The sequence below is a fragment of the Ipomoea triloba genome, chromosome 10 (assembly GCF_003576645.1).
Source record: "Ipomoea triloba cultivar NCNSP0323 chromosome 10, ASM357664v1".
NCBI lineage: Eukaryota > Viridiplantae > Streptophyta > Magnoliopsida > Solanales > Convolvulaceae > Ipomoea > Ipomoea triloba.
Genome location: NC_044925.1, coordinates 17602817 through 17616584, shown reverse-complemented (window position 1 = coordinate 17616584; position 13768 = coordinate 17602817). Strand labels below are relative to the sequence as shown.

The following is a 13768-nucleotide window of genomic DNA, read 5'->3' as shown; positions in this document are numbered from 1 at the left end:
TATATATATATATATATATATATATATATATATATATATAATTGTATTCAGGTGAGGACTACTAGATTGTAGTGGATTAATAGGACTCATATTAACCATTGATCTAATAAAATTAATGGATAGATTTAATTGTTCTTTTAATTAGTTGTTTGATTTAATAAGGCAAATTATTGTCTATATAGCAGTATTAGAGGATAGTTTTGTCTTTTGTCAAGGGTTTTAATTCCTCAGCTGATTTTACAGCTTAATAAAATAAGAAAATATTCGAATTCAATACATTTTAGTTACTGGGTATATACAAATTTTTCCATTAGCACTTAATATATTTAAAATTGGCACACAATTATATAACCCTTGGCACACACTATTCATAGACTATTAATAACTTCAAGTTTTGTCCAATTTTTATATTCATGCATCTACAAATAATGCAAAACCATTTTGTTTTTAAAATGTTGTGTTCTCTAATTTCGGTTGCTATCAATATTCACTTCAAAATTTGCATACTATACTACCTTCAGAATATAGCATAAGTGACACACAAAATATAATATGTTGGCACACAACTTCCATCACAACGACACACAATATATTATGTACGTATGAATTAATCTGCCCGCATATTTGAAATTTACTAATAAAAAATGTCAATTCCACATTCAGGTTACTTTATTAATTAATGAATTACAATGTTTTTTTTATATATAAATCTTGTTGATTTATTACTATATTTAATACTCCTATTCACGGTCATGCTTCTTAATTATTTCATTTCCTTAATTGCAGTTCATATTATATTACTAATGGACTTCTTTGCCCTTCATCACAACATCTAACGTGATCCTAGAGTCACATTACATTTAATCTCAACCATTTATTAAATATCTATGAATGGTTATGATGGGTCTTAATATTCCTATATAGTATATAGTCCTCATGTGAACAAAGGCCTATATATATATATATATATATATACCAAATAATAAATATTCAGTACTGAAATAATGTATCTTTAGAAATTAAACATTTAATTTATTAAAAATATAATTTTAGTATGTAAAAAAAATGTACTCACTCTGTTCCATTCTATGTGTCTGATTCGGTTAACGAGGCTTGACTGAATTGATTTTTAATTCAATTTTTTATAATATTAAATTTAGTATTAATATATAAAATTTATATATTTAGAAACTAGACTAAAAATACTATTAAACACAAAAAATCAAATTTAAAAATAAATAAAAAATAATAAAGAAAATAAACAAAGAAGAAAGAGTTGGTTTGACCAATGAATAGTAAGTAGGACAGATAAAATGGGACAGAGGGAGTTCGTTATATTAGTGTTCACCTTAAAAGTAGACAATGATTCATGATATAATGATTGAATATAGAGTGAGAATAGTCTTACAGCAATAATAAAATCAAAGAATAAGACGTTTATATTGGATCATTACCTGATATGCGGTTCTCATTCAAACCCAAAGCCCGCATTGAAGAAATATTACATATATGCGGTGGTATCGAGCCCATTATGTGGTCGCTGTTAATATCAAATCTTTCCAAGTTATGGAGATTGCCAATTTCTTTCGGAATTTTGCCTAAAAAAATTATGACTCATTAGAACTGAACAGAAACCCTTCCCATTATATGGGAGGTGGTGGGTTCGAGACTCAGTGGAGGCAATATTGACTCTCGTGCTTCAATAGGTTGAAAAAGTAATTATGAACAAATACTGCATTGTAATAGAATCAGTAGTATTCAAAAAAAAAAAAAAAAAAAAAAGAACTGAACAGAAACATCATTGGCAAAATGGAGAAGTAAACCCCCAAAGGGGTCTAACCGTCTAGAAAATAGAGGGCAAATTATTCTCTGGATCCGGATCCACCTTGCAAGGTGGACCCGAGTCTAAAATAAACAATTTATATACTGAATGTTCACAATTTACGTACTGAATGTTCATAATTAAATATTCATCGTTACCTACTGAATTTTCAGTATGTAAATTATAAACATTTACTATATAAATTGTGACGGATCTCCTTTGCAATGTGGATTCGGGTCCATGGTATAACTATCGAAAGTAAACTAAATGAGCAAATTAATGACGTATTACTTCGTACCTCTAAGGTTGTTGTTACCGCCAATGAAAAGGATCACAAGGCTTGTTATGTTTCCAACTTCTGGTGGTATGGTTCCCTCAAAATTGTTCTCTTCCAAATTCAAATATCTTAGTTTGGAACACCTAGATAAACTCTTTGGTACTATTTCCCCACTTAAATGAAGATTACCTTCTAAACTCAAATATTCCAAGGTGGACATGTTGGAGATTGTGGATGGAATAGCGCCAGATAATTTATTAAAATCCAAAACTAGCCCCATGAGTGAATGTAGCTTGCCAATATCCTTGGGAATATGGCCTTCTAAAAGATTGGATGTGAAGTTTAAGGCCACAAGATTTGACAAATTTAGAAACGAAAGAGGGATAGAACCTGTAAACCCATTATGACCAAGATTCAATACTTTAAGATCAGATAGGAACCCAAACCACGAAGGGACTTCTCCGGAAAGATTGTTGGCACTAAAATCAAGAGCTCTCAATCTACGCAAATGATTTAATTCACTAGGCAAAACCCCACCAAAATTATTGCCACTTGCGTTGAGAGAGATAAGAAATGAGAGATTTCCAAATTGCGGAGGAATGGTTCCAGAAAGACCCATTTGGGAGATATCTAAAGCAATCACTCGGCGATAGCGAGAGCCGCCACATGTGACTCCAACCCAGTCACACACTGAGGAAGCATTAGACCAGTTGGCCATAATGATGGGACGATGAGTGTGTATGTCAATACTAGATTTCAAGGCAAGAAGAGAAGACGCATCAGCAGTAATGTTCAGGGCTGAGCAAACCGTTACAGAGTATAATATTAATAAAGGCAGAGGAAATAATGAAAAACTTAGCTTCATCATCATACGTAAATGGAGAGCAACCATTGTGCGGTGTAGATAAGCAGTGGAGTGAAAGAAGCTCATAGCAGAGAGAGATGTATATATTCTACTGAGATCTAAGAGTGTTGCGTTGACTTCAAAGTCTTGCGTCTACCCTGCCTATTTATGATTGTCTATGTTAGGTTAAGTATTCTATGACTGTCACCAAGCTCCAACTTCCATTTAAATGGTGAAAAAGTTATTTGAACGTTTGGTAAAATCTTTTACTTGAAATGTTCCGGGCAATTAGAAATTAGATTCTTTAAAATCAAGAAAAATAATTCGGGCTTATAGGTGTAGGATTATTTTTACAAGCAGGGCGGAGCCCCCTTATGGGGGTAGGGGGCCCTGAACCCCCCCCCCCCTCCAACCCCACCCTTACCTTACATTAAAATATTTTAGTAAATATGTATGTATATATTGATATAGTAGGGATAAAATAATACACTTTTGCCCCCCTCTAAGTTTTTTTAAAACAATCTATTATGTTATATTAAGTAAACTGAAAATATATATTAAAGTTTAAATTCATTAAATAGAAATAAATAAACCAAATAATTAAAGTCACCATTTTCTTTTTGGCACTGTTTGGTAAATAATCAGTCTATCAGCCAATTTTGACGTATTTGACCACTATTAGTTGTTTGGTTAATAAGCTTTTTGTAACTCCAAAATACTAAAATTCAAAATGTTACTCAAAGTAGCCTTTTCAATTAACTTTTTGAGAAAAGAAATTATATCAAACAGTTATTAGCTAACAGCTAATTTTACTAAACAACTTTCTACAATCAGCTAATGTTATTAACTAATCATACCTTTTAACCCAATCAGCTAACAGCTATTTATCAAACAAGGCCTTTATCTTATTTATTTTATCAAGGTTTTAATAATGGAGGGTATCAAAAATCCGTTTTATTTTAAAAAATCTCCAAATTTGAGATATATGCTTTAGTTTTATTAGTTATGTTGATTAATTAATTAATGATTTATTGTGTGTTTTAATTATTTATTTACACTTTGAAGATGTACATTTGCTTGTTTAAATAATTAGTGTTGAAATTGTCAAAATATAATTAATATTGATTGTTTAATTCATGATATTGATTTTTGTCTTTTATCTCTCAAATTTTGAAATATTGTTAATTAGTAAAATGAATATCAGTTAATTATGAAAAAATTTGGTGACAAAATAATTGAGAAAACTTTTTATTGGATAAAAATTGTCAATTTATATTTAAATAAATGTTCTTGTTCTTGGTTTTCAAAAGAAAAATGTTGTTGTTGTTGTTGTTGTTGTTGTTGTTATGATATTTTGTGTTATGTGAAAAAAATTCTAAAGTAATGATCGACACTCGTGTCAATTGTACTCATATAATTATGTATTTCATACTTTATTACACAAAGTATAATTAGAAATCATTATCAATAATAATTACAATAATGCATGGTATATATAATAATATAGTACGATTAATTATAATGTCGACTGACACGGCAAATTTTCTCTACTATATTGGTCCTTCAACTCGAGTTTTTTTGCTCTGCCCCTGTTACAAGGTAACCAAGAAAAAACATAAACATATTTATTATTTTTTTGAGTCAGATTAAAAAAAAAATTCTCTTGTAATTATCATATTTGTCTAGTACTTTACCTATTTGTAAAAAGATAACACTTCACCATTGATAAGAAGATATCAACTCACCACAGAAAATTACAACTTACTAAAAAAGTGTCTATGCCATTATTTTTTTTTCACAAATTTCTTTTGTAAATATTCTATTGCCGATCATATTCTTTCAATTAACATATATGACGGTAATAATGTTACCGAGTATATTTGAGTACTATTGAAGTGTGATAGTTTGAGTACAAGAGTTTCAGTACAATTACAATTGAGTAGTGTGTGATCAAACGAAGTCCACATCCTCTACCATAAGTCTGCTACTCATATTATGGCAGCAACGGCTCTTATTCTAGTGAGTGTAACAGAGTGTTGGTAATGGTGAGCTGCATTGAATGTCGGTAATGGTGAGCATTCATGGAGTGCTGGGTCGTGATAATGGAGAGCCGTTGGAGTAATTATCATCACATCAATGTGATGTCGTCCTTGTGTAATGGGTGACTGCTTGTTGCCTTCGGGTCAGTGTTGATGATTCGGGTCGGGTGTTGATGCCCAATTATCCTGTCACCAGTCCTCTCACTCCCTAGCCAACGAGAGGGGTTGAGGTGGTTTGGGAGAAATGAAGTCATTACTATCAAACTTTACAGGAAGTGAATTGGTTTAAAATTTGTGTAACACACACCTTAGCCAGTTAACCCGTTTCTAGAAAAAAAAACACTTACCATAAACTCAAAGAAATTATTATCGTAATTTTTTCTTACAAATTATTTTTGAGGATTGTATGTATTTGAAATGAATTTTCCAACAGTATTTCCATACAACTTGTGAGCTGATGTCGTATTCGTTTAATTATGACAATAATCAAAGCTTCTTTTCTTTTTTTTCTTCTTAGTATTATTTCTTTGGCATTCTTAAAAGGCAAATTATACGATGGACTGATCTACCTTACATTGTAGACTCTGGTCCAAAAATAATTTTCAGATTCTGTATCTATAGTTGACACGTTCTGTACCTGCAATTAACCGTACCTGTAACTATCATATTATCTGTCACCAATTATCAAGTTATTTGTTTACATGCAAAAAATTATTAACTGATGCGCTAATTGAAGGTACAAAATTTTGCATTAGGCTTTATAATGCAATATGAAATCTGGTTCATGATCTTAAATGGCTGATGGAGTTAGGTGGGTATCGTATGCATTCTTAACAATTGATTCTTAAATGGCTGATGGAGTTAGGTGGGGATCGGATGCATTCTTTATTTATTTATTTGTTTATTTATTTATTTATTTTTACTTCGACTTGACTCTAAATAGTAAGCTAAAAACCAAAAATAATATATACTTGAGATAATATCAATATATCATCTACTATTGTGTCGGCAATTAGGCGCGTGATGATGAAAATTACAGTCGCTATACGATGGACCATGGTCCACAATGCATTGTGGACCATGGTCACAAAACAATACCGTTTTAATAAGTGGGAGAAACGACGGTCGTTTGTCGTAATAGAGCTCCGTAACTGATACTACAGTTGATCTCAAAAGATACTGTCTCACATTTGTTTTTATATTATCGAATGAAACTGCAGTTATATCAAAAAGGAACTGCAGTTGTGTTGAATTGATATTGAATAATGGTTTCACATTTTTAGATACTGCAGTTATATCGAAAAGGAATTACAATTGTGTTGAAATGGAACTGCACTTGTGTTGAACTGATACTGAATAACAGTTTCACATTTTTTGGTGTATATTGTCCAATGAAACTGTAGTTATATCAAAATAATATTGTAGTTGTGTTGAAAGGAAACTGCAGTGTATTATAAAATAAACTGTAGTTGTGTTGAAAGGAAACTGAATAACAATTTTACATACTTGAGTGTATGATGTCGAATGAAATTGCAGTTATATCGAAAAGGAATTGCAGTTGTGTTGAAAGGGAATTGTAGTTATGTTGAAAAGAAACTGCAGTTGTTTTGAAAGGGAACTGTAGTCGCGCGGAACGGAGTCATTTCAGCCGTTTATTTTCATTAATCAAAACAACGTTGTTTTGATGCGTGGTCCACAGTAAAATTTGAGTCAAAATTATTTCCTATTTGTTTGGTTCTACTTTTGCGTTTTCCTTTTAACAATTTGTATTATGGATGACTCTAAATAGTAAGCTAAATGTAAGTGCACAAATGATGCACATTAGTATTGGCTAAATCATTTGACAAACCTTAGATTAGTTTATTTTATTAATATGAGTTAGTCCATATATTAGGTTGACTATTTCAAAGCTCATTGTGCTCCTGGATCTCAACTCGCGACTTCTGGAACTGCTTCAGTACTCCCAGCGTTTTTTCCTAACAATATTTAATTTTATTTCAACAAGTCTTGTGGTTGGTTTTTAAATGAGTGGACAACATTTTTAAGAGGAGAATATCAAGCATATTGTTGGGAGAGTTTGTTAAGTGGCTTTACTATATAAGGGAGGAGTTTTTGAAGCTTTAATCGACAAGTTACAAGTGAGAAAGTCGACCTATATTAATCTGAAGAGTTTTCTGACAGTGTTCCAGCATAATCTGTGTTCTTATTATTGGGTTTTGGTTCCATGGCGTGGTGCTGATGCAGGCGTGTTGAGGCTGCACGAATCCAATCATTTGAAGATGTTTTGAAGATTATTTGATGAATGTTGATGTAGTAGGTTTTGGACCTTGTGTATGATTAGCATTTCATCTCCCTGTAATCTTGGCAAACATCTAGTGGATTGGGCTGTCGTGAGTGCCCCGCAGAAGTAGGAGTTTAGCTCCGAACTGCGTTATCATTTGTTGTGTCCTGGTTCTATTCTTCTTATCTTTTATCTTTTTATGTTTGAATCAATCTAATTAAAGGATAAGATAATTTGGCTTTAAAATCAAGTAGAACTTTAAGTTTTCGTACATTCAATACCCACGATTACAATTTCACTAAAAACCAAAAAATAATATATACTTGAGATAATATCATCCAGTATTGTGTCAGCAGTTAGGTGCACGATGATCAAAATTATTTCCTATTTTTTTGGTTCTATACTTTTGCGTTTTCCTTTTAAACAATTGTATTATCGATGAGGATTGAATAATTTGGAATTACATTCACCACAAGAGTTCAAGACATAAATATGTATATATAGAGGAGAAGTCCTAGTATAGCACAAATACTAGTCTCTTAACACTCCCCCTCAAACGCAAGGTTGATAAGGAACGACATTGAGCTTGGTACGAAGAAAGGCAAATTGCGTGCCCGCCAGTGGTTTGGTGAAGATGTCAGCCAGCTGATCCTTCGTAGAAATAAAATAAACCAGAACCTCCTTTTTAGCAACCATATCCCGTACGAGGTGGTAATTAATCTCCACATGCTTCGTGCGGGCATGAAACAAGGGATTGACACACAAATACGAAGCACCTAAGTTGTCACACCACAACTTGAGCGGAGAAGTTGGAGGCAATATGAGTTCCTTAATCAAAGAAACTAACCATGTCACTTCAGTCAAACCATCAGCTAGCGCCTTATACTCCGCTTCAGTAGAAGAGCGCGCAACAATTCGCTGCTTGCGACAGACCCAAGAAACCAAATTCTTGCCCACAAACACCGCAAAACTACTCGTCGACTTGTGATCATCCGGATTACCAACCTAGTCAGAATCCGAAAAGGCATGTATGCTAACAAACACTAACTTATAAATATGTAAACCAAAGTGTAAACTACCTTCAACATACCGAAGAACACGTTTAAGCATACCCCAATGAGCAGTAGTCGGCGCATGCATCAACTGACAGAGCTTATTAACGTCAAATGAGAGATCAGGACGAGTTACCGTAAGATATTGCAAAGCACTAGCAAGGCTTCGGTGCTTAGTGTGATCAGCATACGGTGTCACATCATCGTCAGTAGCAGTGCGAACTAACGAAACCGGAGTAGCCAAGGGCTTACAGTCAACCATGCCTGCTTGCTTCAATATGTCACCCATATAACGCCGCTGGGACAGAAGCATACTAGTCGCCACCGACCCGTCTCAATGATTAAAAAAAAAAAAAAAGGGAACCCATATTGCGAATCTTAAACTTAGTCGCCATCCGAGACACGAGCCGAGTCTGAACCCATGACCAAGATATCATCCACATAGACTAATAAGTACAACTACACACCATCGAGAGAATAAATGAAAAGCGACACGTCAGTTTTAGACGGACAAAAACCCCACAGAAACCAAAAAGTCATGAAGCTGAATAAACCAAGCTCGGGGTGCCTGTTTTAGTAGTGAATTTGAGAATTCTGTTATTGATTCAAGCGATCGCTGTAACAGAAACACCTGTCGGGTGAGCCTTGTCCTCATACCCCGGAGGCTGAATCATGTACACAGTGTCAGCTAGGGCACCGTTAAGAAATGCATTATGGATGTCAAGTTGACGAACCGTCTAGACACGAGAAGTATCCTAGGAAAGAAGAAGTCGCACCGTAGTCGGCTTAACCACCAGACCAAACGTCTCAAAAAAATCCTGCCCGACAACCTGATTAAACCCCTTGGCGACTAGACGAGCTTTATGCCGCTCCACTGAACCATCAGCCTTCCGTTTGGGACGAAAAACCCATTTACATCCAAGCACATTCATTCCAGGAGTGACTGGAACCAGCCGCCAGGTATTATTATGAAGAAGTGCGTTGAGCTCAATATCCATGGTTTAATTTTCCGCCATTCAGAAGGCAAAGCATGCAGCCTGCGAGAAACAAGTAGGTTGCGGACTAACAACCTATGAAAGCATAGCACTAGGCTCCGTAAGCGACTGACTACACAAAACCATAGAATGTGACTGAACACGGCCAACCGAAACACCACGCCGTGCCCTTGCACCACGAGGATGGCCTCTCGCAACAATAGCACGAACTAGAGCAGCAGTAGCCTGGGCAGGTTCATGCACACGGGCAGGTTCATACACATTGGCTAGTATGGAAGCAATATGCATGACAGTAGCTTGGGCAATACGAACCTGTTGATCATGCATGGCACCATTTGTTGCAACACTGGAAATGCCCCACGGCACAGAGACAGGCGAAGCAGTGGGCTGTACATTAGCAAGTTAGGCAAAAAGAAACATAGTTTCATCAAATCGTCGTTAAATGACGACAGATGAAAATTTTGCTAGTCATTAAATTCAAACAACGATAGGCACGATAAGAATCAAGATACCCAAGAAACACACATGGAGCAGACCGATATTGCAGTTTGTTTCGATTATATAGACGTAGTAAAGGAAAGCATAAATAACCGAACATACGTAAAAAAGAGTATGAAAGGGACGACCGATGAAGATGATAATGAGAACTCTCATTATCTAACACTCGAGTGGGCATTTTTTTAATTAGGTATACTGTGTTCTCAAACGCATAATCCCATAAACGAGAGGGAATGAACGCTTGAGCTATCAAGGACAACCTAGTTTCAACCACATGATGGTGTCTATGCTCTACCCGACCATTTTGTTCATGGGCGTAGGCACACGATTGCCTGTGAACAATACCAAGAGATGCAAGAGTTTTACTTAACTTTTTATACTCCCCCCTGGATCAGACTAAATGGATAGAATTTTACGAGAGAACAACCGTTGAACCATCAGACGAAAATGATTAAACATAGAGTATAAATCAGTCTTACCACAAAGAGGATAAAACCAAACAAGCCGAGTATAGTCATCCACAAACAATACAAAGTATTTATAACAATTAGACGAAACCAAAGGCGTAGTGCCCCAAATGTCTGTGTATATTAGTTTCAATACATGTGAACTATTTTTTGAGACACGCGGTATGGGAAACCGAGAGGATTTCCCCAACTGACATGCAAAACAAAGAGAAGATACATCACTAATACTAGAATTGGAAATAGAACATGACTTTAAGACTCTAAGATGCGGATGACCAAGTCGGTTGTGCCACACCGAAGGAGAGACCCGACCAACAGTAAACAGAGTGGGACCATTCTGATCAACAGACCATGAATAGAGACCCCCCGTAGTATGTCCTTTATAGAGGATCGCCTTGGTTGTAAGGTCATTCACAAAGAAAAAACGAGGGTGGAATTCAAAGAACACATTATTATCACTAACAAACTTCTAAACAGATAATAATGACGCAGAAAAACCAGGAACATGCAGAACATCAAATAACCTAAAAGACTTGGACATAGTGGCTAACGAAGTAGAACCAACACTAACAATAGGCATACCTGTGTCGTTTCCCACACGAAGAGTATCTGGTCTAGTGTAGCCAATCGAGGTCGACAACACAGAGGAGTTTAGTGTAGCATGGCAGGTGCCGCGTGTATTAGAAACCATTGATGCGGACCAATGGACCCAAAATCGTCGGCAGAGTATGCCTATGCGCCTAGGATCGGGGTGCCTTCGCATATCACCGGTAATAGGTCAACACCGAATGCCCAACCGCGTTGCAGATTTGACACCTAATTCCAGAATCGCATGACCATCCAAGTCCACAACTATGACTCCGACAACAACGGCCGCCACCCCTCTGCTGCGATGCGAATTGACCGCCACCAGTACAACCGCCTCGCTGAACAACCAACGCAGTCGGCCCCATCGAATCACCATCGTCCGCACAAATGAATTCCTACGAGATTAAAAAATCAGAAAGCTCAGCAAGGGTTACCGGTTCTCCTTTGGTGAGCGTCGCAACAAGGGGACGAAGAAAACATAGAGGTTCTGATCATCTAACCCAACCAGACGACCAGCCAAAGCAAGATCCTCAATCAGAATCTAAGCGCGCCCTAGGTAGTCAGCAGCGGACGTGTCTCCTTGTTTGAGAGACTGCAACTGGCCGAGAAGATGCAACGTCCGCGCCCTTGTCGAAGAACCAATGCTCCCTTCAATAGTTAACCATAGCTACCTAGACGAAAACCTATCAATCGATTGATGCATGACTTCCTTAGACATGGAGGAAATCATTATCGAGAGGATGGCTTGATCTTGTTGTAGCCCAACACTCCGAGCAGCCGCAGCATCCAACGAACTCTCCACTGCAACAGGTTCCAATGAAGACGCCAAAGCAGTAACCTCAGGACAGATGAAAGTGCCGTCGACGAACCTGAGAAGTCCTTGGCCGCAGATAAACGAAAAAAACTGAGTCCGCAAAAGAAGTAGTCTCGGGACGTGTGTTTAGTGGACACAAAATGATTTGCCGAGGTTAGAGAATTGCTAGCCATTATGGGGACGGACGGAACGGTGTCGGAAATAGTCTGCTCAGAAGAGTCTCTGGCAAAGCTGTCCTGTAAACCCGACATAGGAGCCACCATAACAAAACCCTAAGTTTACTGATACTAGATGAGGATTGAATAATCTGGAATTACATTCACCACAAGAGTTCAAGACATAAATATATATATATATAAGAGAAGTCCTAGTATAGTACAAATACTAGTGCAAGTCCTAACATAATGTACTTCTAAAATATGAGTTTTATTCAATAACATTAAAATTATTAATACATCAGTCGAATTGTAAACATAAATTAAATTCTACTTTGTCATGTAATAATTTTATTGAAAATGTAATCTTTTATAAATTTATAAAAAATTATTAAATTTAAATAAAAAAATATTACGCGTTTCACATGAGCTACGCTGTTCTTATATTAGATTTATTCTTTAAAAAATAAGATTTATTCTTTATAAAATAGATACATGTTTTTAGTGACCATGTGAAGCGACCACAAGCTTGCAATTCTCAATTGGCTAAAAAGTACACTAGTACAGTACGTTCATAATTCTGTGCACAATTCAAAGATATTCAAACTCAAATAAAGAGTATAGAAAATTGCCATTTTGGTCTACTGACTATAGGGGTCCTGTTAATTTCAGTCCACGACTTTCAAAATTGTTAATTGCATACTAGGACTATTCAATTTTTATCAATTTTGGTCACTCCGGCCAAATTGACGGCCAAATATCGCCGGAAAGTCTAAAATCCTAAAATAATGAGGGTATTTTAATCATTTCACGCTTCTTTCTTTTTCTCCGGCGAGCTTCTCCTTCTCCGGCGGGTGAGTTGTTGAAAGAACAACCCCTACCTAGTGCATTTCTTCCTCCGTCGTGGCTCTGCTGATTCCGATCATTTCCACCTCTGCCTCCGGTCCAGGCTTGACGAACCGGCGGTTGGTTGTAAACACTCCCACCACCGTCGTGCGCGTAGCCCTTGGCGTCCTCCTTCATTTCGTGGGTTCTCTCCTTGGTCCTGTCCGCGGCGTCTCGCGCGCTCTCCCGCGTCTTCTCCGCCACCTCCGCCGCCGCGTCCCCGACCGTCCTGTCTCCCGCATACCCTTTCTCGTAGTCTCTACGCTTGTAATCCTCCGATGCATTAAAACCCTGCTTCAACAATTGCACAAGAAACTTATATACTCTCTACTCTTTAGATTATCTAGCAGGGGGTGGAGCTCGAAAGCGAAAGATGGAATTCCGTGGCGGCCAAGCATTAAGCACTGATTGGGAAAGAGATTTAATTAGAAAGCAGAGGGTATTTTGAAAATTCCAGGAATTTCGATGAGCTTGAGAAAGGGGCGGAGCAAACAGACGATAATCATCGCCGGAGAAGAAGAAAGAAGTGTGAAATGACTAAAATACCCTCATTATTTTAGGGTTTTAGACTATCTGGCGATATTTGGCCGTCAATTTGGCCGCAGTGACCAAAATTGATAAAAATTGAATAGTCCTGGTATGCAATTAACAGTTTTGAAAGTCGTGGGCTGAAATTAACAGGACCCTATAGTCAGTAGACCAAAATGACAATTTTCTCTAAAGAGTCTTCTCATAAAATTATTCCATTAAGTAAAAAAATTCTCATGTTTAAGTATGTACTATATTATTTTTTGGAGTGAATGTGAAATCATATCAGATCAACAACGGATCATTAACAATTAACACATTATTCAACCATGATTGTTGGGATCGTGATAACTTATGTGTGATTTGACCTCGGGTTGTCAAAGGTCGTGATTTGCATGCTAAGCAATAATTATTGCGTCATTAATTATAATTATTGTAATCAAAGATAGACACACACATATATACTAGTTTTTTTTTTATGCGCGATTCGCAAAAAATAGGGCCTAATATTAGTATTTTATAT

The 13768-nt window shown here is 36.4% G+C and overlaps 1 protein-coding gene across 1 annotated transcript in view; it reads right to left on the bottom strand.

Moving 5' to 3' along the window:
* LOC116031511 (LRR receptor-like serine/threonine-protein kinase EFR) overlaps positions 1-3002 on the bottom strand; it is a 7944-nt gene extending 4942 nt beyond the window's left edge. Inside the window, exons 1-2 of the mRNA XM_031273736.1 lie at positions 2121-3002; positions 1455-1598 (exon numbers count right to left, since the gene is read on the bottom strand). Coding sequence (XP_031129596.1) covers positions 1455-1598; positions 2121-2991 — 1015 coding nt within the window. The 5' untranslated portion in view covers positions 2992-3002. The remainder of the gene's footprint in view (positions 1-1454; positions 1599-2120) is intronic.
* Positions 3003-13768: the final 10766 nt, after the last annotated feature.